Source organism: Oncorhynchus nerka, linkage group LG25 (genome assembly GCF_034236695.1).
Source record: "Oncorhynchus nerka isolate Pitt River linkage group LG25, Oner_Uvic_2.0, whole genome shotgun sequence".
Lineage (NCBI taxonomy): Eukaryota > Metazoa > Chordata > Actinopteri > Salmoniformes > Salmonidae > Oncorhynchus > Oncorhynchus nerka.
Window position 1 is genome coordinate 15,949,887 of NC_088420.1, and position 27,141 is coordinate 15,977,027.

Genomic DNA, 27,141 nt, shown 5'->3' on the forward strand with positions numbered 1-27,141 from the left:
ACAGGCCTGAGATGTCTTCCATTTCATCATTCATGTTTCTTATCAGTATAACAACGCTGATTCACTTTCTACACAATGGGAGGTGGGGGATGAAAACAAATAAGAAACAAGGTCAACTCTCCACATTGGAACATTGTGCAACAGCTCAGATAGGCCATCGCTCAAGGCACATTTATGAGGAACAATTGTTTCGTGCAATTAGAGAACATACGAACAAAATATATACTTTAAGATTAGAGTTTTTTGTTGTTGATAATTTCAAGAGGGAACGAAAGAGGAAAAACGATTCAGAAATGATGAGAAGCGAAGAAGAGTCTGAAAGACGTTCAAGCTGGTTGATTGTGAAGGCCAGCAGTAAAAAAAGCCTCTCGAAGGGCCAAACAGATGGAGTCTATTGGCAAGTGCCTTATGTTGGGATTAGGATATTGTGTCTTTATTCACTAACTCTAATCTATGTAAAGGTTTGTCACTAACACTACAACATGCAGATAAAAAAACAGTTTTAATACTTTTATTCAGTTTTGATCGAGGGTGGATGAGTCAGTCTTAACAATGTATATATATATATATATATATATATATATATATATATATATATATATATAGTATAGGAAAGAAAAACAAAACTTCAATAAAATGGTAAGTTGCATGCGAAGCAACTGAAAAGCTTCGCCGTCTGGTTGCAATCTTGCCTTGATGTAGATATCAATGTGTTTTCAACACAAATGGTCACTCTTTCTCACTCAACTACAATCCTCTGATTAGACTCCCAGCCCATAAACCAACTGCAGGAACAAGTGCTTCTGATTGGACAATGCTTAGAGAAGGCCTAGCCAATCAAACAGGCAAACCAGAACTTGGATGCCCGGTATTAGATGATCTTTTCAAGCGAAAGTAGAGATTTATGTTTTTGATATTTGTTCGCATTGTATGTTCTTGATTTTGCCTCATGAGAAATTTCAACTACTAATCAAGTGCTTTCTTAAAATAAGTTAATCACTTTGCTTTTTTAAAATTAATAGCAGACTAGATTCAAAGCTGCAAGAAATGCTTTAAAATGGATTGTTTAAAATTACAATATTTCTAAAAGGGATTTACATTTTTTACATTCTATGATACTAGCAAATTTACAAGATGAACAAACAAACAAATAAAAGACAACAAAAGCTCAATACATCTGTTATTTTCTCACCAGACCATCGTGCTAGTTGACTTTTTTTGTACCCCGATATTTTAGAGGTGTGAATGGACTAGGAAGAAAAATATATGATTTTCAACTATTTTAACGACATATCCTACAAAGATATTTAATTATCCAACCACTATCCAACGAAATTGCACTGTCCTCAATTCAATATTCCACTGTTCACGATAGATAGATGTCTCCAGTCAGTTTGTAGGATTAAAGACCTTCGCCCTTTTGCATTGTATAGCATTGTAAAACCGTTAGTTTGAACTGAAATGACCTCTATACAAAAATGTAACATGAACAAGCCTCCCAGTCAGAGGTTTTCTCACAAGCTTTTCATTGAAATACTTCTCTTCTTGTTGCAGGCTTTAAACCAGTTTCAATATGTCACCTGATTGACCGATATTAAACATGAATACCCCATCCCCTCTCTGGTCCCCTGTGAGTTCATAGTGTTGGTTGTTCTCCTCTGCATGGTCTTTCAGCTGCACTGATGTCCCTGGAAAAGCCCCGTGGTGGGGTGAAGACCTTCAGACTCTTGGCTGTGGGGGAGTGTCCCTCCTCAGGGTGGGTGCTGGGTAGGTCTGGTTTGGGGTAGGGTGGGGAGACTGAGAGTTATTAACTGGTTGGTTTCTGACCCAGCTAAAAACCTCTACCTCCGTGAGCCACTGAACCGAAAACAGAGTCCGGTAACAACCATAGAACAAAAGAAACAAGAGCTCTGATCTTCCTCTCGTTTCATGTGTGACGCCAGCAGAGCTTTATACACACATGTACACGGGACTCTTAGGTCTCTGTGCCGGACCTTCTCCACAGGTCGGCTACGGCAACGAAGGGTTGAGGGAAGCTCTTTTATTTAGTCAGGTGATGTCTCCCCCCTCTGCGGCAAAGTGGGGACGACGAGAAGAAATACAAAAATAAACAAACACAACGTGTACCAGGAAACATACGCTAGCTCTCTCTTGGAGCTCCAGCTAGCACATCCATACACTAGCTCTCTCTTGGAGCTCCAGCTAGCACATCCATACACTAGCTCTCTCTTGGAGCTCCAGCTAGCACATCCATACACTAGCTCTCTCTTGGAGCTCCAGCTAGCACATCCATATGCTAGCTCTCTCTTGGAGCTCCAGCTAGCACATCCATATGCTAGCTCTCTCTTGGAGCTCCAGCTAGCACATCCATACACTAGCTCTCTCTTGGAGCTCCAGCTAGCACATCCATACACTAGCTCTCTCTTGGAGCTCCAGCTAGCACATCCATATGCTAGCTCTCTCTTGGAGCTCCAGCTAGCACATCCAATAGACAACTGGGGGGACTGGTACTATATATGAATATAGACATATGAACCATATGAATGAGGGTATATATGGGCTGTATAGATATATAGTATGTACGTGTGTAAGCAGTCAGTAGCTCTGCTCTTGTTTTTGGGGGATGGGAGATGGCGGGGTGGTCTGTTGTAGCCATGCAGTGACAGATTTGAGGGGTTGGGCTTCTCTCTGTCAAACAGGTGAGCACGTTTGCAGGGTTTCAGGTTAGGTCGCACTCAGGGGAGAAAGTAGGGGGTCCAGCGATCTGTCCAGTGGGCTGTCCAGCGATCTGTCCAGTGGGCTGTCCAGCAGGCTGCTAGGGGGTCTGGAGTCCCTAGCCCAGGTACCACTGCAGAACAGAGAGAGGGATGAAGGGAGACAGAAGACAGTTGAGATAAAGTTAATTTAAGCAGACAATAGATCAGTTCCTTTGCCTCAAGTCGGTGCTCTACCTTTCCATTTCCTTTCCATCTCTGTCTCACTCCCTCTCTACTGAGTACCTAGCTGCTAGGCAAGGGTGTTCCTATACACTCTATCCAGCCGGTCACTGTGTGCCTTCTGAACAACTTCTGCCATGCTTTACTGTGTTTAAGCTCTGAACAAAGTGAGGGGTAGAGAGAGGAAAAAAATAGAAAGACAGACAGACAGACAGACTGACTGACTGACTGACTGACTGAGAGACAAGAGAGACAGACAGACAGACAGACAGACAGAGAGAGGGAGGGGAGGGGAGGTGGTTCTTCAGGTTAGCTGGCTGGCCCTCCGTAATCCTTCAGTCTCATTGTTCACATTTTCAGCGATTGAGCAAGCGCCCCTCCTTCTCTTCTCTCCGTTTCTCTCCTCCTTCCTCCCATCTCAACATCCCTCATCCCTGCCCCAAGTTCAAGTTCATCCCCGTGTTACGTCATGTCTGGTTGCCCGTGACAACCAGACAGACGTCGACGTGACTACCATTAGGAAGACCCAGGTTGCCTTCCTGTGTATCCCTCTTTCTCCCTCTCTTTCTCCTTCTCTGTTCTCTCTTGTCACTGTTCTGTGAAGTTGGAGCACCCAGCCGCTGCCGCAGACACAAATACATCGCTATTGATTCAGAGGGAGCTCACACACACACACTCCGCCAGCCCCTCTTCCGACACACAAACACACACACTCCACCAGCCCCTCTTCCGAGACACACACACTGCCAGCCCCTCTTCCAACACACACACACACACACACACACACACACACACACACACTCCGCCAGGCCCTCTTGCGACACACACATACACTCACGCTCTCTGAAACAAATGCACACATGGAAACCAACTTTGTCTCTACCTGCTGGAAGTAAATAACAGACTGCTGTCTCTCCCTTCTGCTCTACTTACAATGAAACACACTTCAACATAAAGACACAATGACAAATATGGGATATAATCACCAAACTAAGTCATGAGACTAGAGGGGACCCAAAGCTAAAGCGTTTAAAATAAAGGTATTGTTTGTGTGTGTGCCGTATGTGTCTATTGTATTTGTGTGTTGTTTGTGTGTCTGTACTGTGGGTGTGTGTGTGTGTGTCTGTACTGTGTGTGTGTGTCTGTACTGTGGGTGTGCCGTATGTGTCTATTGTATCTGTGTATGTCTGTACTGTGGGTGTGTGTGTCTGTACTATGGGTGTGTGTGTGTCTGTACTGTGGGAGTGCCGTATGTGTCTATTGTATCTGTGTGTTGTGTGTATGTCTGTACTGTGTGTGTGTTTGTGTGTGTGTTGTGTGTGTGTGTGTGTGTGTGTGTGTGTGTGTGTGTGTGTGTGTGTGTGTGTGTGTGTGTGTGTGTGTGTATTTCTGTACTGTGGGTGTGTGTGTGCCTCTACTGTGGGTGTGTGGGTGTCTGTACTGTGGGTGTGTGTGTCTGTACTATGGGTGTGTGGGTGTGTGTACTGTGGGTGTGTGTGTTCGTACTGTGGGTGTGTGTGACTGTACTGTGTGTGTGTGTCAGTGGGTGTGCTCCTGCAGGTTGCTAGCCGGGCAGTCATCTGCCTGAGCGGGACTAGCTCCTGACTGGTTGAAATTCTACTGTCGACACGCTGCTGCTCGGCGGCAGGGAAGACTGGAAGGTTTTTAATCAATACAAGTTACCGACTCTAGGACTTTCTGTCTCATTCTCTCTCTCTCTCTCTCTCTCTCTCTCTCTCTCTCTCCCCTCCTCTCTCTCCTCTCTTCCTTTTCTCTCTCACTCTCCCTCCCTCCCCCTCTCTCCTCTCTTCCTTTCCTCTCTCTCCCTCCGTCCCTCCCCCTCTCTCTCCCCATCCACCATCTTTGTCTACTCAAACTTTTCATCCACTCCACCTCTACCTACTCCTTTTTCTTGTCATCCCTCCTTCACTAACTCCCTCCATCTTCCCCCTGTCCCGATAAGATTGAGGAGAGGAGCTCTTGCAGACCAAACACTGTGTCTGTGTGTGTGTGGGGGGGGGGGGGTGTATGTGTGTGTGTGTGTGTGTGTGGATAGTGGGGTAGTGTTACCACACAGTGGGCTGGTGCTGACAGCTGTGATTTAGACTGCAGATACTGCATCAGAGCAGAGGGTAGAGAGAGTGAGATGGGGTAGTGAGAGAGAGAGATGGAGAGAGAAAGACAGAAAGAGAGATGGGGTAGGGAGAGAGAGAGATGGAGAGAGAAAGACAGAAAGAGAGATGGGGTAGGGAGAGAGAGAGATGGAGAGAGAAAGACAGAAAGAGAGATGGGGTAGGGAGAGAGAGATGGAGAGAGAAAGACAGAAAGAGAGATGGGGTAGGGGGAGAGAGATGGAGAGAGAAAGACAGAAAGAGAGATGGGGTAGGGAGAGAGAGAGATGGAGAGAGAAAGACAGAAAGAGAGATGGGGTAGGGAGAGAGAGAGAAAGTTAGAATGTCCACACACAGTTATTAGCATAGGGACACGTTCACTCTATTAGCAGTGTGTGTTGTGAACCAGAAGACAGGGAGCTGTTATTGAGGACACGTGGTGCTCTGCTGGGCTGGGCTCTGTGGGCTGGGTTCTGTGGGCTGGGATCTGTGGACTTGGCTCTGCTAGGCTGGGCTCTGTGGGCTGGGCTCTGCTGGGCTGGGCTCTGTGGGCTGGGCTCTGCTGTGCTGGGCTCTGTGGGCTGGGCTCTGCTAGGCTGGGCTCTGTGGGCTGGGCTCTGCTGGGCTGGGCTCTGTGGGCTGGGCTCTGCTGGTCTGGGCTCTGCTGGGCTGGGCTCTGTGGGCTGGGCTTGGCTCTGCTGGGATGGGCTTGGCTCTGTGGGCTGGACTTCGCTCTGCTGGGCTGGGCTTGGCTCTGCTGGGCAGGGCTCTGTGGGCTCTGCTGGGCTGGGCTCTGTGGGCTGGGATCTGTGGGCTTGGCTCTGCTGGGCTGGGCTCTGTGGGCTGGGCTCTGCTGGGCTGGGCTCTGCTGGGCTGGGCTCTGTGGGCTGGGCTCTCTTGGGCTGGGCTCTGCTGGGCTGGGCTCTGCCGGGCTGGGCTCTGCTGGGCTGGTTGGAGCTGGTGCCTGGGGCCCACTTTAACACCAACCATTACACTGAGGTGTGTTCTAGTGCCCACAGGAAAGCCTACCAGATGCGCGTCTGGGATGAGCAATGCCATGCGTTGTGGGGCTGGAGCGGGCACAGGGAGGGTGGGGTGGGCACCTGGAAGGTGGGGCAGGACATGGCCATTTGTGACCCCTGTGTGCCACCAGTGACCGTACACACATGAGCAAACACACACATAGGAACGGGGGGGGGCCTGTGTGCACGCCTTGCTGAGAGGAAAGTGAAGAAAAGCAACAATGATTCAGTGTTCTGACAGAACAGAAACTGGTGAGGACCTCCACCACACGCATTACATACTTCAATCATCCTCTTTTTCTCTCCCTCTCCCTTTCTCAATCTCTTTCTTTATCCTCCTCCCTTTTGGTCTTCCTCTCTATCTATCTCTCCCTCTACCCCCCCCCCCCCCCTCTCTCTCCCTTGCTCCCTGACTGAGACATAAAACTGTAAAAGCACAGGCTTCTTTTGGGAGGTTAGAGATGATTATAGCCCTGTTTTTTATTCGAGACACTCTCTCTAGCTCCAACCTGGCTCTAGATAGATACTCTGCTCTCTGTCACACACTCACACACCATAATTGTCAATAGGGGACAGCTGAGGTTGTGCTGTGAGAGCCAGACATTCAGGCCAGTAAAAGTGGTGGTGGGGAGTTGGACTTTCACAGCAGAGAAAGAGGGAGGGAGAGATAGAGAGAGGGGGATAGAAAGAAAGAGAGAGAGGAGGGAGAGAGAGAGAAAGGGAGAGACAGAAAGAAAGAGAGAGAGAGAGAGAGAGAGAGAGAGAGAGAGAGAGAGGAGGGAGCGCTAGAGACAGAGAAAGGGGGGAGATGGAGAGAAAGGCAGAGAGCAAGAAATGGAGAGAGTTAAATATATATACACTGAGTTTACAAAACATTATGAACACCTGCTCTTTCCATGTTAAGGCAGCCCCCCACACCTCTTCGATTCAGTTAAATGAGGAACTGTACAACTGACCAGGTATCCCCCTTGCCCTTCCATAGACTGACCAGGTGAAACCAGGTGAAAGCTATGATCCCTTATTGATGTTACTTGTTAAATCCACTTCAATCAGTGTAGATGAAGGGGAGGTGACAGGTTAAAGAAGGATTTTTTTTAAGCCCTGAGACAATTGAAACATGGATTGTGTGTGTGTGTCATTCAGAGGGTGAATGGGCAAGACAAAAGATTGAAGTGCCTTTGAACGGGGTATAGTAGTAGGTGCCAGGTGCACCGGTTTGTGTCAAGAACTGCAAAGCTGCTGGGTATTTTCACGCTCAACAGTTTCCCGTGTGCATCAAGAATGGTCCACCACCCAAAGGACATCCACATAACTATGGGAAGCATTGGAGTCAACATGGGCCAGCATCCCTGTGGAATGCTTTCAACACCTTGTAGAGTCCACGCCCTGATGAAATGGGGGGGGGGGTGTTCCCAATGTTTGGTATAGTCAGATAGATAGATATGAGAGAGAGAGAGAGAGAGAGAGAGAGAGAGAGAGAGAAAGAGAGAGAGAGACCAGGCGTACAGCCCCGGGGTTGGAACAGTAAATACTACACAGGCCCGGGGAGAGAGAAAGGTGGGGATTCCAACACCCTGTGTCGACAGCTGTGTGCTCTGGGCGATGTGTATGTGTACGAGTGTGTGATATCAAACCAACCAAAGAGAGAGAGAGTAACCATCTAAACCCCTCCTGCTTTTTGAAAGTCAACTTTAGCTCATCAAAAGTAAAAAATAAAAAATAAGTAAATATGGATTTGACATTTAGATTTGTTAGTGTATTTTTGTTCTATTTAACTATAAAGTGTATTGAGGTGTTTAAATGATAGTTAGTGGTAGATAGTTAGTGGTAGATAGTTAGTGGTAGATAGTTTGTTAGCGATAGATAGTTTGTTAGTGGTAGATAGTGGTAGTTAGTGGTAGATAGTTAGTGGTAGATAGTTAGTGGTAGATAGTTAGCGATAGATAGTTTGTTAGTGGTAGATAGTTCGTTAGTGGTAGATAGTTAGTGATAGATAGTGGTAGTTAGTGGTAGATAGTTAGTAGTAGATAGTTAGTGGTAGATAGTTAGCGATAGATAGTTAGTGGTAGTTAGTGGTAGATAGTTAGTGGTAGATAGTTAGTGGTAGATAGTTAGTGGTAGATAGTTAGTGGTAGATAGTGATAGATAGTTAGTGGTAGATAGTTAGTGATAGATAGTTAGTGGTAGATAGTTAGTGGTAGATAGTTAGTGGTAGATAGTTAGTGGTAGATAGTGATAGATAGTTAGTGGTAGATAGTTAGTGGTAGATAGTTAGTGGTAGATAGTTAGTGGTAGTTATTGGTAGATAGTTATTGGTAGATAGTTAGTGATAGATAGTTAGTGATAGATAGTTAGTGGTAGATAGTTAGTGGTAGATAGTTAGTGGTAGATAGTTAGTGGTAGATAGTGATAGATAGTTAGTGGTAGATAGTTAGTGGTAGATAGTTAGTGGTAGATAGTTAGCGGTAGATAGTTAGTGGTAGATAGTTAGTGGTAGATAGTTAGCGGTAGTTATTGGTAGATAGTTAGTGGTGGATAGTTAGTGGTAGTTAGTTAGTGATAGATAGTTAGTGGTAGATAGTTAGTGGTAGATAGTTAGTGATAGATAGTTAGTGGTAGTTAGTTAGTGATAGATAGTTAGTGGTAGATAGTTAGTGGTAGATAGTTAGTGGTAGATAGTTAGCGATAGATAGTTAGTGGTAGATAGTTAGTGATAGATAGTGATAGATAGTTAGTGGTAGATAGTTAGTGGTAGATAGTTAGCGATAGATAGTTAGTGGTAGATAGTTAGTGGTAGATAGTTAGTGGTGGATAGTTAGTGATAGATAGTTAGTGGTAGATAGTTAGTGGTAGATAGTTAGCGATAGATAGTTAGTGGTAGATAGTTAGTGGTAGATAGTTAGTGGTAGATAGTTAGTGGTAGTTATTGGTAGATAGTTAGTGGTGGATAGTTAGTGATAGATAGTTAGTGGTAGATAGTTAGTGATATATAGTTAGTGGTAGATAGTTAGTGGTAGATAGTTAGTGATGGATAGTTAGTGGTAGATAGTTAGTGATAGATAGTTAGTGGTAGATAGTTAATGGCAGATAGTGGTAGATAGTTAGTGATAGATAGGTAGTGGTAGATAGTGATAGATAGTTAGTGGTAGATAGTTAGTGGTAGTTAGTGGTAGATAGTGATAGATAGTTAGTGGTAGATAGTGATAGATAGTTAGTGATAGATAGTTAGTGGTAGACAGTTAGTGGTAGATAGTTAGTGATAGATAGTTAGTGGTAGATAGGTAGTGGTAGTTAGTGGTAGATAGTGATAGATAGTTAGTGGTAGTTAGTTAGTGATAGATAGTTAGTGATAGATAGTTAGTGGTAGATAGTTAGTGGTAGATAGTGATAGATAGTTAGTGGTAGATAGTTTGTGGTAGATAGTGATAGATAGTTAGTGATAGATAGTTAGTGGTAAATAGTTAGTGATAGATAGTTAGTGATAGATAGTTAGTGGTAGATAGTTAGTGGTAGATAGTTAGTGGTAGATAGTGATAGATAGTTAGTGGTAGATAGTTAGTGATATATAGTTAGTGGTAGTTAGTGATATATAGTTAGTGATAGATAGTTAGTGGTAGATAGTTAGTGGTAGATAGTTAGTGGTAGTTAGTTAGTGGTAGATAGTTAGTGGTAGATAGTTAGTGGTAGATAGTTAGTGGTAGATAGTTCGTGGTAGATAGTTAGTGATAGATAGTGATAGATAGTTAGTGGTAGATAGTTAGTGGTAGTTAGTGATATATAGTTAGTGATAGATAGTTAGTGGTAGATAGTTAGTGGTAGATAGTTAGTGGTAGTTAGTGATAGATAGTTAGTGATAGTGTAAAAGAAGCAGTGTCCTGCTAAAGGCTGTGGTAGTACAACATTCATGTCCCTTGTGGCCAATCCAATATAGCCAATCAATATCCCCACTGATCTGTGAGTAACGCATAGCATTACAGAGGAAGACCAGGCAGGGTTCCTAAGGTCTTTTAGAGAGCGAATGCAAATGTGTGTGTGTGTGTGTGTGTGTGTGTGTGTGTGTGTGTGTGTGTGTGGTGGTCTTCACAGTGAAATACTAGCAGCAGGTAATGGACAGCTGCACCGTACTGATCTGTCTGGGTGTCCTAACTGAACGCCTTCAAGGTGCTTTTATATGGAGTTACTTCACAAACATACATACACACACGCGCGCTAACACACACACACACACACACACACACACACACACACACACACACACACACACACATCAAATTGTATTTGTATCATGTGCCGAATACAACAGGTGTAGTAGACTTTACTGTGAAATGATGAATACAACAGGTGTAGTAGACCTTACAGTGAAATGCTGAATACAACAGGTGTAGTAGACCTTACTGTGAAATGCTGAATACAACAGGTGTAGTAGACCTTACAGTGAAATGCTGAATACAACAGGTGTAGTAGACCTTACTCTGAAATGCTGAATACAACAGGTATAGTAGACCTTACAGTGAAATGCTGAATACAACAGGTGTAGTAGACCTTACTGTGAAATGCTGAATACAACAGGTGTAGTAGACCTTACAGTGAAATACTAAATATAACAGGTGTAGTAGACCTTACAGTGAAATGCTGAATACAACAGGTGTAGTAGACCTTACTGTGAAATGCTGAATACAACAGGTGTAGTAGACCTTACTGTGAAATGCTGAATACAACAGGTGTAGTAGACTCTACTGTGAAATGCTGAATACAACAGGTGTAGTAGACCTTACTGTGAAATGCTGAATACAACAGGTGTAGTAGACTCTACTGTGAAATGCTGAATACAACAGGTGTAGTAGACCTTACTGTGAAATGCTGAATACAACAGGTGTAGTAGACCTTACTGTGAAATGCTGAATACAACAGGTGTAGTAGACCTTACAGTGAAATGCTGAATACAACAGGTGTAGTAGACCTTACTGTGAAATGCTGAATACAACAGGTGTAGTAGACCTTACAGTGAAATGCTGAATACAACAGGTGTAGTAGACCTTACAGTGAAATGCTGAATACAACAGGTATAGTAGACCTTACAGTGAAATGCTGAATACAACAGGTGTAGTAGACCTTACTGTGAAATGCTGAATACAACAGGTGTAGTAGACCTTACAGTGAAATACTAAATATAACAGGTGTAGTAGACCTTACAGTGAAATGCTGAATACAACAGGTGTAGTAGACCTTACTGTGAAATGCTGAATACAACAGGTGTAGTAGACCTTACTGTGAAATGCTGAATACAACAGGTGTAGTAGACTCTACTGTGAAATGCTGAATACAACAGGTGTAGTAGACCTTACTGTGAAATGCTGAATACAACAGGTGTAGTAGACTCTACTGTGAAATGCTGAATACAACAGGTGTAGTAGACCTTACTGTGAAATGCTGAATACAACAGGTGTAGTAGACCTTACAGTGAAATGCTGAATACAACAGGTATAGTAGACCTTACAGTGAAATGCTGAATACAACAGGTGTAGTAGACCTTACTGTGAAATGCTGAATACAACAGGTGTAGTAGACCTTACAGTGAAATACTAAATATAACAGGTGTAGTAGACCTTACAGTGAAATGCTGAATACAACAGGTGTAGTAGACCTTACTGTGAAATGCTGAATACAACAGGTGTAGTAGACCTTACTGTGAAATGCTGAATACAACAGGTGTAGTAGACTCTACTGTGAAATGCTGAATACAACAGGTGTAGTAGACCTTACTGTGAAATGCTGAATACAACAGGTGTAGTAGACTCTACTGTGAAATGCTGAATACAACAGGTGTAGTAGACCTTACTGTGAAATGCTGAATACAACAGGTGTAGTAGACCTTACTGTGAAATGCTGAATACAACAGGTGTAGTAGACCTTACTGTGAAATGCTGAATACAACAGGTGTAGTAGACTCTACTGTGAAATGCTGAATACAACAGGTGTAGTAGACTCTACTGTGAAATGCTGAATACAACAGGTGTAGTAGACTCTACTGTGAAATGCTGAATACAACAGGTGTAGTAGACTCTACTGTGAAATGCTGAATACAACAGGTGTAGTAGACTCTACTGTGAAATGCTGAATACAACAGGTGTAGTAGACTCTACTGTGAAATGCTGAATACAACAGGTGTAGTAGACTCTACTGTGAAATGCTGAATACAACAGGTGTAGTAGACCTTACTGTGAAATGCTGAATACAACAGGTGTAGTAGACTCTACTGTGAAATGCTGAATACAACAGGTGTAGTAGACCTTACTGTGAAATGCTGAATACAACAGGTGTAGTAGACTCTACTGTGAAATGCTGAATACAACAGGTGTAGTAGACCTTACTGTGAAATGCTGAATACAACAGGTGTAGTAGACCTTACAGTGAAATGCTGAATACAACAGGTGTAGTAGACCTTACAGTGAAATGCTGAATACAACAGGTGTAGTAGACCTTACTGTGAAATGCTGAATACAACAGGTGTAGTAGACCTTACAGTGAAATGCTGAATACAACAGGTGTAGTAGACCTTACAGTGAAATGCTGAATACAACAGGTGTAGTAGACCTTACTGTGAAATGCTGAATACAACAGGTGTAGTAGACCTTACTGTGAAATGCTGAATACAACAGGTGTAGTAGACCTTACTGTGAAATGCTGAATACAACAGGTGTAGTAGACCTTACTGTGAAATGCTGAATACAACAGGTGTAGTAGACTCTACTGTGAAATGCTGAATACAACAGGTGTAGTAGACTCTACTGTGAAATGCTGAATACAACAGGTGTAGTAGACCTTACTGTGAAATGCTGAATACAACAGGTGTAGGTAGACCTTACAGTGAAATGCTGAATACAACAGGTGTAGTAGACTCTACTGTGAAATGCTGAATACAACAGGTGTAGTAGTACTGTGAAATGCTGAATACAACAGGTGTAGTAGACTCTACTGTGAAATGCTGAATACAACAGGTGTAGTAGACTCTACTGTGAAATGCTGAATACAACAGGTGTAGTAGACCTTACTGTGAAATGCTGAATACAACAGGTGTAGTAGACTCTACTGTGAAATGCTGAATACAACAGGTGTAGTAGACTCTACTGTGAAATGCTGAATACAACAGGTGTAGTAGACTCTACTGTGAAATGCTGAATACAACAGGTGTAGTAGACTTTACTGTGAAATGCTGAATACAACAGGTGTAGTAGACTCTACTGTGAAATGCTGAATACAACAGGTGTAGTAGACCTTACTGTGAAATGCTGAATACAACAGGTGTAGTAGACTCTACTGTGAAATGCTGAATACAACAGGTGTAGTAGACTCTACTGTGAAATGCTGAATACAACAGGTGTAGTAGACTCTACTGTGAAATGCTGAATACAACAGGTGTAGTAGACCTTACTGTGAAATGCTGAATACAACAGGTGTAGTAGACCTTACTGTGAAATGCTGAATACAACAGGTGTAGTAGACCTTACAGTGAAATGCTGAATACAACAGGTGTAGTAGACCTTACAGTGAAATGCTGAATACAACAGGTGTAGTAGAAGTGAAATGCTGAATACAACAGGTGTAGTAGACTCTACTGTGAAATGCTGAATACAACAGGTGTAGTAGACTTACTGTGAAATGCTGAATACAACAGGTGTAGTAGACTCTACTGTGAAATGCTGAATACAACAGGTGTAGTAGACCTTACTGTGAAATGCTGAATACAACAGGTGTAGTAGACTCTACTGTGAAATGCTGAATACAACAGGTGTAGTAGACTCTACTGTGAAATGCTGAATACAACAGGTGTAGTAGACTCTACTGTGAAATGCTGAATACAACAGGTGTAGTAGACCTTACTGTGAAATGCTGAATACAACAGGTGTAGTAGACTCTACTGTGAAATGCTGAATACAACAGGTGTAGTAGACTCTACTGTGAAATGCTGAATACAACAGGTGTAGTAGACCTTACTGTGAAATGCTGAATACAACAGGTAGTAGTAGACTCTACTGTGAAATGCTGAATACAACAGGTGTAGTAGACTCTACTGTGAAATGCTGAATACAACAGGTGTAGTAGACTCTACTGTGAAATGCTGAATACAACAGGTGTAGTAGACCTTACTGTGAAATGCTGAATACAACAGGTGTAGTAGACTCTACTGTGAAATGCTGAATACAACAGGTGTAGTAGACTCTACTGTGAAATGCTGAATACAACAGGTGTAGTAGACTCTACTGTGAAATGCTGAATACAACAGGTGTAGTAGACCTTACTGTGAAATGCTGAATACAACAGGTGTAGTAGACCTTACTGTGAAATGCTGAATACAACAGGTGTAGTAGACCTTACTGTGAAATGCTGAATACAACAGGTGTAGTAGACCTTACTGTGAAATGCTGAATACAACAGGTGTAGTAGACCTTACTGTGAAATGCTGAATACAACAGGTGTAGTAGACTCTACTGTGAAATGCTGAATACAACAGGTGTAGTAGACTCTACTGTGAAATGCTGAATACAACAGGTGTAGTAGACTCTACTGTGAAATGCTGAATACAACAGGTGTAGTAGACCTTACTGTGAAATGCTGAATACAACAGGTGTAGTAGACCTTACTGTGAAATGCTGAATACAACAGGTGTAGTAGACCTTACTGTGAAATGCTGAATACAACAGGTGTAGTAGACCTTACTGTGAAATGCTGAATACAACAGGTGTAGTAGACCTTACTGTGAAATGCTGAATACAACAGGTGTAGTAGACCTACTATACAGTGAAATGCTGAATACAACAGGTGTAGTAGACTCTACTGTGAAATGTGAAATGCTGAATACAACAGGTGTAGTAGACTCTACTGTGAAATGCTGAATAGACAGGTGTAGTAGACCTTACTGTGAAATGCTGAATACAACAGGTGTAGTAGACTCTACTGTGAAATGCTGAATACAACAGGTGTAGTAGACTCTACTGTGAAATGCTGAATACAACAGGTGTAGTAGACTCTACTGTGAAATGCTGAATACAACAGGTGTAGTAGACTCTACTGTGAAATGCTGAATACAACAGGTGTAGTAGACTCTACTGTGAAATGCTGAATACAACAGGTGTAGTAGACCTTACTGTGAAATGCTGAATACAACAGGTGTAGTAGACCTTACTGTGAAATGCTGAATACAACAGGTGTAGTAGACCTTACTGTGAAATGCTGAATACAACAGGTGTAGTAGACCTTACTGTGAAAGAATACAACCTTACTGTGAAATGCTGAATACAACAGGTGTAGGTAGACCTTACAGTGAAATGCTGAATACAACAGGTGTAGTAGACTCTACTGTGAAATGCTGAATACAACAGGTGTAGTAGACCTTACTGTGAAATGCTGAATACAACAGGTGTAGGTAGACCTTACAGTGAAATGCTGAATACAACAGGTGTAGTAGACTCTACTGTGAAATGCTGAATACAACAGGTGTAGTAGACTCTACTGTGAAATGCTGAATACAACAGGTGTAGTAGACCTTACTGTGAAATGCTGAATACAACAGGTGTAGTAGACTCTACTGTGAAATGCTGAATACAACAGGTGTAGTAGACCTTACTGTGAAATGCTGAATACAACAGGTGTAGTAGACTCTACTGTGAAATGCTGAATACAACAGGTGTAGTAGACTCTACTGTGAAATGCTGAATACAACAGGTGTAGTAGACCTTACTGTGAAATGCTGAATACAACAGGTGTAGTAGACTCTACTGTGAAATGCTGAATACAACAGGTGTAGTAGACTCTACTGTGAAATGCTGAATACAACAGGTGTAGTAGACCTTACTGTGAAATGCTGAATACAACAGGTGTAGTAGACCTTACTGTGAAATGCTGAATACAACAGGTGTAGTAGACCTTACTGTGAAATGCTGAATACAACAGGTGTAGTAGACCTTACTGTGAAATGCTGAATACAACAGGTGTAGTAGACTCTACTGTGAAATGCTGAATACAACAGGTGTAGTAGACTCTACTGTGAAATGCTGAATACAACAGGTGTAGTAGACCTTACTGTGAAATGCTGAATACAACAGGTGTAGTAGACCTTACTGTGAAATGCTGAATACAACAGGTGTAGTAGACTCTACTGTGAAATGCTGAATACAACAGGTGTAGTAGACTCTACTGTGAAATGCTGAATACAACAGGTGTAGTAGACTCTACTGTGAAATGCTGAATACAACAGGTGTAGTAGACTCTACTGTGAAATGCTGAATACAACAGGTGTAGTAGACTCTACTGTGAAATGCTGAATACAACAGGTGTAGTAGACTCTACTGTGAAATGCTGAATACAACAGGTGTAGTAGACTCTACTGTGAAATGCTTAGTTACGAGCCCTTTCCAAAACAATCCAAATAAGTTTAACAATTGGCAAAAAGGAAATAGTATCACAATAAAATAACAACAACAATAATGAGACTATATACAAACAGTACCCGTACCAAGTCAATGTTGCAGGGGTATGAGGGAGTTGAGGTAATTGAGGCAATATATACATGTACTGTAGGTAGGGGTAAAGGGACTAGGTAATATATACATGTACTGTAGGTAGGGGTAAAGGGACTAGGTAATATATGCATGTACTGTAGGTAGGGGTAAAGGGACTAGGTAATATATACATGTACTGTAGGTAGGGGTAAAGGGACTAGGTAATATATACATGTACTGTAGGTAGGGGTTAAGGGACTAGGTAATATATACATGTACTGTAGGTAGGGGTTAAGGGACTAGGTAATATATACATATACTGTAGGTAGGGGTAAAGGGACTAGGTAATATATACATGTACTGTAGGTAGGGGTAAAGGACTAGGTAATATATACATGTACTGTAGGTAGGGGTAAGGGACTAGGTAATATATACATGTACTGTAGGTAGGGGTAAAGGACTAGGTAATATATACATATACTGTAGGTAGGGGTAAAGGGACTAGGTAATATATACATGTACTGTAGGTAGGGGTAAAGGGACTAGGTAATATATACATGTACTGTAGGTAGGGGTAAAGGGACTAGGTAATATATACATGTACTGTAGGTAGGGGTAAAGGGACTAGGTAATATATACATGTACTGTAGGTAGGGGTAAGGGACTAGGTAATATATACATGTACTGTAGGTAGGGGTAAAGGGACTAGGTAATATATACATGTACTGTAGGTAGGGGTGAAGGGACTAGGTAATATATACATGTACTGTAGGTAGGGGTTAGGGACTAGGTAATATATACATGTACTGTAGGTAGGGTAAAGGGACTAGGTAATATATACATGTACTGTCGGTAGGGGTTAGGGACTAGGTAATATATACATGTACTGTAGGTAGGGGTAAAGGGACTAGGTAATATATACATGTACTGTAGGTAGGGGTTAGGGACTAGGTAATATATACATGTACTGTAGGTAGGGGTTAGGGACTAGGTAATATATACATGTACTGTAGGTAGGGGTTAGGGACTAGGTAATATATACATGTACTGTAGGTAGGGGTAAAGGGACTAGGTAATATATACATGTACTGTAGGTAGGGGTTAAGGGACTAGGTAATATATACATGTACTGTAGGTCGGGGTTAAGGGACTAGGTAATATATACATATACTGTAGGTAGGGGTAAAGGGACTAGGTAATATATACATGTACTGTAGGTGGTGGTGAAGGGACTAGGTAATATATACATGTACTGTAGGTAGGGGTTAAGGGACTAGGTAATATATACATATACTGTAGGTAGGGGTAAAGGGACTAGGTAATATATACATGTACTGTAGGTAGGGGTAAAGGGACTAGGTAATATATACATGTACTGTAGGTAGGGGTAAAGGGACTAGGTAATATATACATGTACTGTAGGTAGGGGTAAAGGGACTAGGTAATATATACATATACTGTAGGTAGGGGTAAAGGGACTAGGTAATATATACATGTACTGTAGGTAGGGGTAAAGGGACTAGGTAATATATACATGTACTGTAGGTAGGGGTAAGGGACTAGGTAATATATACATGTACTGTAGGTAGGGGTAAAGGGACTAGGTAATATATACATGTACTGTAGGTAGGGGTAAAGGGACTAGGTAATATATACATGTACTGTAGGTAGGGGTAAAGGGACTAGGTAATATATACATGTACTGTAGGTAGGGGTGAAGGGACTAGGTAATATATACATGTACTGTAGGTAGGGGTAAAGGGACTAGGTAATATATACATGTACTGTAGGTAGGGGTTAAGGGACTAGGTAATATATACATGTACTGTAGGTAGGGGTTAAGGGACTAGGTAATATATACATATACTGTAGGTAGGGGTAAAGGGACTAGGTAATATATACATGTACTGTAGGTAGGGGTAAAGGGACTAGGTAATATATACATGTACTGTAGGTAGGGGTAAAGGGACTAGGTAATATATACATGTACTGTAGGTAGGGGTAAAGGGACTAGGTAATATATACATATACTGTAGGTAGGGGTAAAGGGACTAGGTAATATATACATGTACTGTAGGTAGGGGTAAAGGGACTAGGTAATATATACATGTACTGTAGGTAGGGGTAAAGGGACTAGGTAATATATACATGTACTGTAGGTAGGGGTAAAGGGACTAGGTAATATATACATGTACTGTAGGTAGGGGTAAAGGGACTAGGTAATATATACATGTACTGTAGGTAGGGGTAAAGGGACTAGGTAATATATACATGTACTGTAGGTAGGGGTTAGGGACTAGGTAATATATACATGTACTGTAGGTAGGGGTAAAGGGACTAGGTAATATATACATGTACTGTCGGTAGGGGTTAGGGACTAGGTAATATATACATGTACTGTAGGTAGGGGTAAAGGGACTAGGTAATATATACATGTACTGTAGGTAGGGGTTAGGGACTAGGTAATATATACATGTACTGTAGGTAGGGGTTAGGGACTAGGTAATATATACATGTACTGTAGGTAGGGGTTAGGGACTAGGTAATATATACATGTACTGTAGGTAGGGGTAAAGGGACTAGGTAATATATACATGTACTGTAGGTAGGGGTTAAGGGACTAGGTAATATATACATGTACTGTAGGTAGGGGTTAAGGGACTAGGTAATATATACATATACTGTAGGTAGGGGTAAAGGGACTAGGTAATATATACATGTACTGTAGGTGGTGGTGAAGGGACTAGGTAATATATACATGTACTGTAGGTAGGGGTGAAGGGACTAGGTAATATATACATGTACTGTAGGTAGGGGTAAAGGGACTAGGTAATATATACATATACTGTAGGTAGGGGTTAAGGGACTAGGTAATATATACATGTACTGTAGGTAGGGGTTAAGGGACTAGGTAATATATACATGTACTGTAGGTAGGGGTGAAGGGACTAGGTAATATATACATGTACTGTAGGTGGTGGTGAAGGGACTAGGTAATATATACATGTACTGTAGGTAGCGGTGAAGGGACTAGGTAATATATACATGTACTGTAGGTAGGGGTTAAGGGACTAGGTAATATATACATGTACTGTAGGTGGTGGTGAAGGGACTAGGTAATATATACATATACTGTAGGTAGGGGTTAAGGGACTAGGTAATATATACATGTACTGTAGGTAGGGGTGAAGGGACTAGGTAATATATACATATACTGTAGGTAGGGGTAAAGGGACTAGGTATAATATACATGTACTGTAGGTGGTGGTGAAGGGACTAGGTAATATATACATGTACTGTAGGTAGGGGTAAAGGGACTAGGTAATATATACATGTACTGTAGGTAGGGGTGAAGGGACTAGGTAATATATACATGTACTGTAGGTAGGGGTTAAGGGACTAGGTAATATATACATATACTGTAGGTAGGGGTGAAGGGACTAGGTAATATATACATATACTGTAGGTAGGGGTTAAGGGACTAGGTAATATATACATGTACTGTAGGTAGGGGTAAAGGGACTAGGTAATATATACATGTACTGTAGGTAGGGGTTAAGGGACTAGGTAATATATACATGTACTGTAGGTAGGGGTTAAGGGACTAGGTAATATATACATATACTGTAGGTAGGGGTTAAGGGACTAGGTAATATATACATGTACTGTAGGTAGGGGTTAAGGGACTAGGTAATATATACATGTACTGTAGGTAGGGGTTAAGGGACTAGGTAATATATACATGTACTGTAGGTGGTGGTGAAGGGACTAGGTAATATATACATATACTGTAGGTAGGGGTTAAGGGACTAGGTAATATATACATGTACTGTAGGTAGGGGTGAAGGGACTAGGTAATATATACATATACTGTAGGTAGGGGTAAAGGGACTAGGTATAATATACATGTACTGTAGGTGGTGGTGAAGGGACTAGGTAATATATACATGTACTGTAGGTAGGGGTAAAGGGACTAGGTAATATATACATGTACTGTAGGTAGGGGTGAAGGGACTAGGTAATATATACATGTACTGTAGGTAGGGGTTAAGGGACTAGGTAATATATACATATACTGTAGGTAGGGGTGAAGGGACTAGGTAATATATACATATACTGTAGGTAGGGGTTAAGGGACTAGGTAATATATACATGTACTGTAGGTAGGGGTAAAGGGACTAGGTAATATATACATGTACTGTAGGTAGGGGTTAAGGGACTAGGTAATATATACATGTACTGTAGGTAGGGGTTAAGGGACTAGGTAATATATACATATACTGTAGGTAGGGGTTAAGGGACTAGGTAATATATACATGTACTGTAGGTAGGGGTTAAGGGACTAGGTAATATATACATGTACTGTAGGTAGGGGTTAAGGGACTAGGTAATATATACATGTACTGTAGGTGGTGGTGAAGGGACTAGGTAATATATACATATACTGTAGGTAGGGGTTAAGGGACTAGGTAATATATACATGTACTGTAGGTAGGGGTAAAGGGACTAGGTAATATATACATGTACTGTAGGTAGGGGTTAAGGGACTAGGTAATATATACATGTACTGTAGGTAGGGGTAAAGGGACTAGGTAATATATACATGTACTGTAGGTAGGGATAAGGGACTAGGTAATATATACATGTACTGTAGGTAGGGGTTAAGGGACTAGGTAATATATACATATACTGTAGGTAGGGGTTAAGGGACTAGGTAATATATACATGTACTGTAGGTAGGGGTTAAGGGACTAGGTAATATATACATGTACTGTAGGTAGGGGTTAAGGGACTAGGTAATATATACATGTACTGTAGGTGGTGGTGAAGGGACTAGGTAATATATACATATACTGTAGGTAGGGGTTAAGGGACTAGGTAATATATACATGTACTGTAGGTAGGGGTAAAGGGACTAGGTAATATATACATGTACTGTAGGTAGGGGTTAAGGGACTAGGTAATATATACATGTACTGTAGGTAGGGGTAAAGGGACTAGGTAATATATACATGTACTGTAGGTAGGGGATAAGGGACTAGGTAATATATACATGTACTGTAGGTAGGGGTAAAGGGACTAGGTAATATATACATATACTGTAGGTAGGGGTAAAGGGACTAGGTAATATATACATGTACTGTAGGTAGGGGTAAAGGGACTAGGTAAACAGGAGAAATAATACACAGAATAACAGCAGCGTATGTGAAAGAAAAGAAACACACACACACACACACACACACACACACACACACACACACACACACACACACACACACACACACACTTGAGTCATACAGTCAAGCATGTGGAGAAAGCCTAGGAGAGAGAAAGAGGAGAGAAGAGAGAGAGAGATAGTAAGGAGAAAGAAGTACCCAGTGAAAGAGAGAAGACAGAGAGATAGTAAGGAGAAAGAAGTAGCCAGTGAAAGAGAGAAGACAGAGAGATAGTAAGGACAAAGAGGTACCCAGTGAAAGAGAGAAGACAGAGAGATAGTAAGGAGAAAGAAGTACCCAGTGAAAGAGAGAAGACAGAGATATAGTAAGGAGAAAGAAGTACCCAGTGAAAGAGAGAAGACAGAGAGATAGTAAGGAGAAAGAAGTACCCAGTGAAAGAGAGAAGACAGAGAGATAGTAAGGAGAAAGAAGTACCCAGTGAAAGAGAGAAGACAGAGAGATAGTAAGGAGAAAGAAGTACCCAGTGAGAGAGAGAAGACAGAGAGATAGTAAGGACAAAAGAGGTACCCAGTGAAAGAGAGAAGACAGAGAGATAGTAAGGAGAAAGAAGTACCCAGTGAAAGAGAGAAGACAGAGAGATAGTAAGGAGAAAGAAGTACCCAGTGAAAGAGAGAAGACAGAGAGATAGTAAGGACAAAGAAGTACCCAGTGAAAGAGAGAAGACAGAGAGATAGTAAGGAGAAAGAAGTACCCAGTGAAAGAGAGAAGACAGAGAGATAGTAAGGACAAAGAAGTACCCAGTGAAAGAGAGAAGACAGAGAGATAGTAAGGAGAAAGAAGTACCCAGTGAGAGAGAGAAGACAGAGAGATAGTAAGGACAAAGAGGTACCCAGTGAAAGAGAGAAGACAGAGAGATAGTAAGGAGAAAGAAGTACCCAGTGAAAGAGAGAAGACAGAGAGATAGTAAGGAGAAAGAAGTACCCAGTGAAAGAGAGAAGACAGAGAGATAGTAAGGAGAAAGAAGTACCCAGTGAGAGAGAAAGGAGATCTTGGCCTGTTTCTTTAAACTCCTGTCAATGGAACCAGTAATCTCATCATGTGGAGAAGTGCTGACTCAGGACGCTGGGCTAAAGTGCCTGCAGATGAGTGTCATCTCAGAGGAGTTCAGCCTCATGTAATGCAAACCAGCTCCCAGCCCGGTGTGCTTATGAAACCACCTCTCCCTCTCTCTATGCCTCCCTTTATTCCCCCCTACCAATCTCTTCTCTGCCAAACACCATCTCTCTTTACACCTCATCTCTTCACTGCCTCCCCCTCAGCATCCCCATCTCCCCCCTCTTGCTCTACCCATGCGTCGCCCCCCTGCCTCTCTCCCTCCCTCTCCCCCTCTCACTCTACCTATGTCTCCCCTCTACCTTCCTCTCTCCCCTCTCACTCTACCTATGTCTCCCTCTCCCTCCCTCTCTCCCCCTCTCACTCTACCTATGTCTCCCCTCTACCTTCCTCTCTCTCCTCTCACTCTACCTATGTCTCCCCCTCTACCTTCCTCTCTCCCCTCTCACTCTACCTATGTCTCCCCTCTCCCTCCCTCTCTCCCCCCTCTCACTCTACCTATGTCTCCCCTCTACCTTCCTCTCTCCCCTCTCACTCTACCTATGTCTCCCCTCTACCTTCCTCTCTCCCCTCTCACTCTACCTATGTCTCCCTCTCCCTCCCTCTCTCCCCCTCTCACTCTACCTATGTCTCCCCTCTACCTTCCTCTCTCCCCTCTCACTCTACCTATGTCTCCCCTCTACCTTCCTCTCTCCCCTCCCTCACTCTACCTATGTCTCCCCTCTACCTTCCTCTCTCCCCTCCCTCACTCTACCTATGTCTCCCCTCTACCTTCCTCTCTCCCCTCCCTCACTCTACCTATGTCTCCCTTCTACCTTCCTCTCTCCCCTCCCTCACTCTACCTATGTCTCCCTTCTACCTTCCCCTCTCCCTCCTCTCCTGCTCCATCCTTTACAGCTCCCTGATCATTCACCACCATTACTTATTTACATCCATACTATCATCAGCCACCTATCAGTATATTACAGTACACTATGCTATGTCAAAGTCCCAAATGGCATCCAATTCCATTTCTAGTGCACTACTTTTGACCAGGACCCATAGTATTCTGGTCGAAAGCAGTGCACTATATAGGGAATAGGGTGCCATTTGGGACGTATCCTATGATACACCTCCTCGGTGTCCTGCAGACCTCCTCTAGTGCAGACACCCAAACTAACTCATAATCAGTGAAATAATCATAATCAGTGAAATGACTAGTACTGTAATGCAACATTATTAACAGTGTGTGTTTTTGGTCTTGGCACGCCTTGTAATATTACTGTACCCCCAGATGCATTGATAAGTGACAGTGTTGTCTGAGACAGTTGTCTGCTTGTATTAGAATGCATCATAATTACTGTGGTAAAGTAAACTGGTCAGAGCTTCTCCCCCTACTGGTTCAACAAGGTAACGACACCCAGCCCGCCTAAATACACAACACACTGTTTATAATTATGGCAGCGCCAAAACAAACAATTTAAAAGGTGAAATATTTAACTTCTGTAAAGGTGCAATCTGTAACTCATACACATTTAAGTGCAGAGGTAGTATCCCTTCAAATCAGAGAAGACAAAGACAGATTGCGCATTTAAATACTCCGTCTAAAGATGTGCTAATGTCCTATATGAGAGAAGTGACTATAAGGCAACTGTGATCATTTGTACTAGCCTCACTGTGTGTGTGTGTGAGTGAGTGTGTGAGTGAGTGAGTGAGTGAGTGAGTGAGTGAGTGAGTGAGTGAGTGAGTGAGTGAGTGAGTGAGTGAGTGAGTGAGTGAGTGAGTGTGTGTGTGTGTGTGTGTGTGTGTGTGTGTGTGTATACATGTCTCGACTAGTCAGGAGGACAAGGGGGCGGGCTGTGTGTGTATCTGGTGTGTGAAAACAGTATTCTAGACAGGCACAGAGCAGAGCATCACGGGGTCCTCAGTGCTGTGTCTCAGGGGGCAACCGCCACTGGCTCCCATGGCAGCGCTGACTCACGGGCACTGTGCCCACAACACACCCCGTAGGTCATTGGCAATGCCTAAAACCCATTCCCTTCTTCCACGGGCACTGACCTCGCCACTGACAACCCCCCACCCACTCTCCCAAACAAGACAACTTTTCAATGAGAGAGGGAGAGGGGGTTGGAGGGTGGACACACACAGGCACCTCAATCAACCCTTCCCCCTCGTTTCCATGGCGAGCAGACTGGGAATGTTTACTATTACAGTCACATCTCTCCCTCTTGTTTCTCCCTCCATCCCTCACTCTATCCCTTTCTCTCTCCATGGGGCTAACATTGGCTACTATGCGTAACTTTTGTCCCCCGAGCCGCGGGGTGGTTTTCAAACAGGCGCTCAGGGCCGTGTGTGTGTGTGTGTGTGTGTGTGTGTGTGTCTGTGTGTGTGCATCTCGGGCGTTTTCATGTTTCATGCTGTAATACAACCCCCCCCCCCCCCCACAGACAATATGGACAATAAAGGAAGGCAGAGGGAACATGGCTGCTCACGTAGAGGCACCCCCCTTGTAGAGTCACCCCCCTTGTAGAGTCCAGTGTCTGGATCCTTGTAGAGTCCAGTGTCTGGATCCTTGTAGAGTCCAGTGTCTGGACCCTTGTAGAGTCCAGTGTCTGCACCCTTGTAGAGTCCAGTGTCTGGACCCTTGTAGAATCCAGTGTCTGGACCCTTGTAGAGTCCAGTGTCTGGACCCTTGTAGAGTCCAGCATCTGGACCCTTGTAGAGCCCAGTGTCTGGACCCTTGTAGAGTCTAGTGTCTGGACCCTTGTAGAGTTCAGTGTCTGGATGCTTGTAGAGTCCAGTGTCTGGACCCTTGTAGAATCCAGTGTCTGGACCCTTGTAGAATCCAGTGTCTGGACGCTTGTAGAATCCAGTGTTTGGACCCTTGTAGTCCAGTGTCTGGATCCTTGTAGGGTCCAGTGTCTGGATCCTTGTAGAGTACAGTGTCTGGACCCTTGTAGAGTCAAGTGTCTGGACACTTGTAGAGTCCAGTGGATGGACCCTTGTAGAGTCCAGTGTCTGGACCCTTGTAGAATCCAGTGGATGGATCCTTGTAGAGTCCAGTGTCTGGACCCTTGTAGAGTCCAGTGTCTGGAACCTTGTAGAGTCCAGTGGATGGACCCTTGTAGAGTCCAGTGGATGGACCCTTGTAGAATCCAGTGTCTGGACCCTTGTAGAGTCCAGCGTCTGGACCCTTGTAGAATCCAGTGTCTGGACCCTTGTAGAGTCCAGTGTCTGGACCTTTGTAGAGTCCAGCATCTGGACCCTTGTAGAGTCCAGTGTCTGGACCCTTGTAGAGTCCAGTGTCTGGACCCTTGTAGAATCCAGTGTCTGGACCCTTGTAGAGTCCAGCATCTGGACCCTTGTAGAGTCCAGTGTCTGGACCCTTGTAGAGTCCAGCATTTGGACCCTTGTAGAGTCCAGTGTCTGGACCCTTGTAGAATCCAGTGTCTGGACCCTTGTAGAGTCCAGCGTCTGGACCCTTGTATAATCCAGTGTCTGGACCCTTGTAGAGTCCAGTGTCTGGACCCTTGTAGAGTCCAGCATCTGGACCCTTGTAGAGTCCAGTGTCTGGACCCTTGTAGAGTCCAGTGTCTGGACCCTTGTAGAGTCCAGTGTCTGGATCCTTGTAGAGTCCAGTGTCTGGACCCTTGTACAGTCAAGTGTATGGACACTTGTAGAGTCCAGTTTCTGGACCCTTGTATAGTCCAGTGTCTGGACCCTTGTAGAATCCAGTGTCTGGACCCTTGTAGAGTCCAGTGTCTGGATCCTTGTAGAGTCCAGTGGACGGATCCTTGTAGGCCTCTCTATGGGTGTCTGAAGAACTGAGAGGGATTGGAAGAGATCACACCAGCACCACTGCTATGGCTAGAGAGCCTAGCTCTGCTCATTTACATTGAAGTCAATGACAAGATCATTTTCTCCTTTTACAAGTGACCTAGTCCAAGAACAACATGAACAAATACACTAGAGCCCATGGTCCTCATGGTCAATCTATAGGGTTAGGGTTATGCCCATTGTCCTTATGGTCATTCTATAGGGTTAGGGTTATGCCCATGGTCCTCATGGTAAGAGTAGGGGTGTTAACCACGCTGTCCTTCCAAACACCCAACATGACCTCATATAGTCATGGTCACCTAACCATCCGCTAATTCTACATTGGCATGATTCCCTCCTCTCCACTGTGACAGCTTTCTGGACCAAAATGACATCCTGAATACACGTTAAAACAATGGCTCACACACACCCACATGGGGATTGTGTGTGTGCTGTATGTGTGTGTTTGGAGGGGTGGTTGAGAAGCC

The 27,141-nt window shown here is 43.2% G+C and overlaps 1 protein-coding gene across 3 annotated transcripts in view; it reads right to left on the reverse strand.

Annotated features, from left to right (window-relative positions):
- Positions 1 to 591: 591 nt before the first annotated feature.
- The window catches only part of LOC115124455 (nuclear factor 1 A-type), a 318,617-nt gene continuing 292,067 nt past the window's right edge, over positions 592 to 27,141 (reverse strand). For all 3 annotated transcript variants that reach the window (XM_065009608.1, XM_065009609.1, XM_065009610.1), the window contains one exon: positions 592 to 2,848. In XM_065009608.1, coding sequence (XP_064865680.1) covers positions 2,834 to 2,848 — 15 coding nt within the window. In that variant the 3' untranslated portion in view covers positions 592 to 2,833. The remainder of the gene's footprint in view (positions 2,849 to 27,141) is intronic.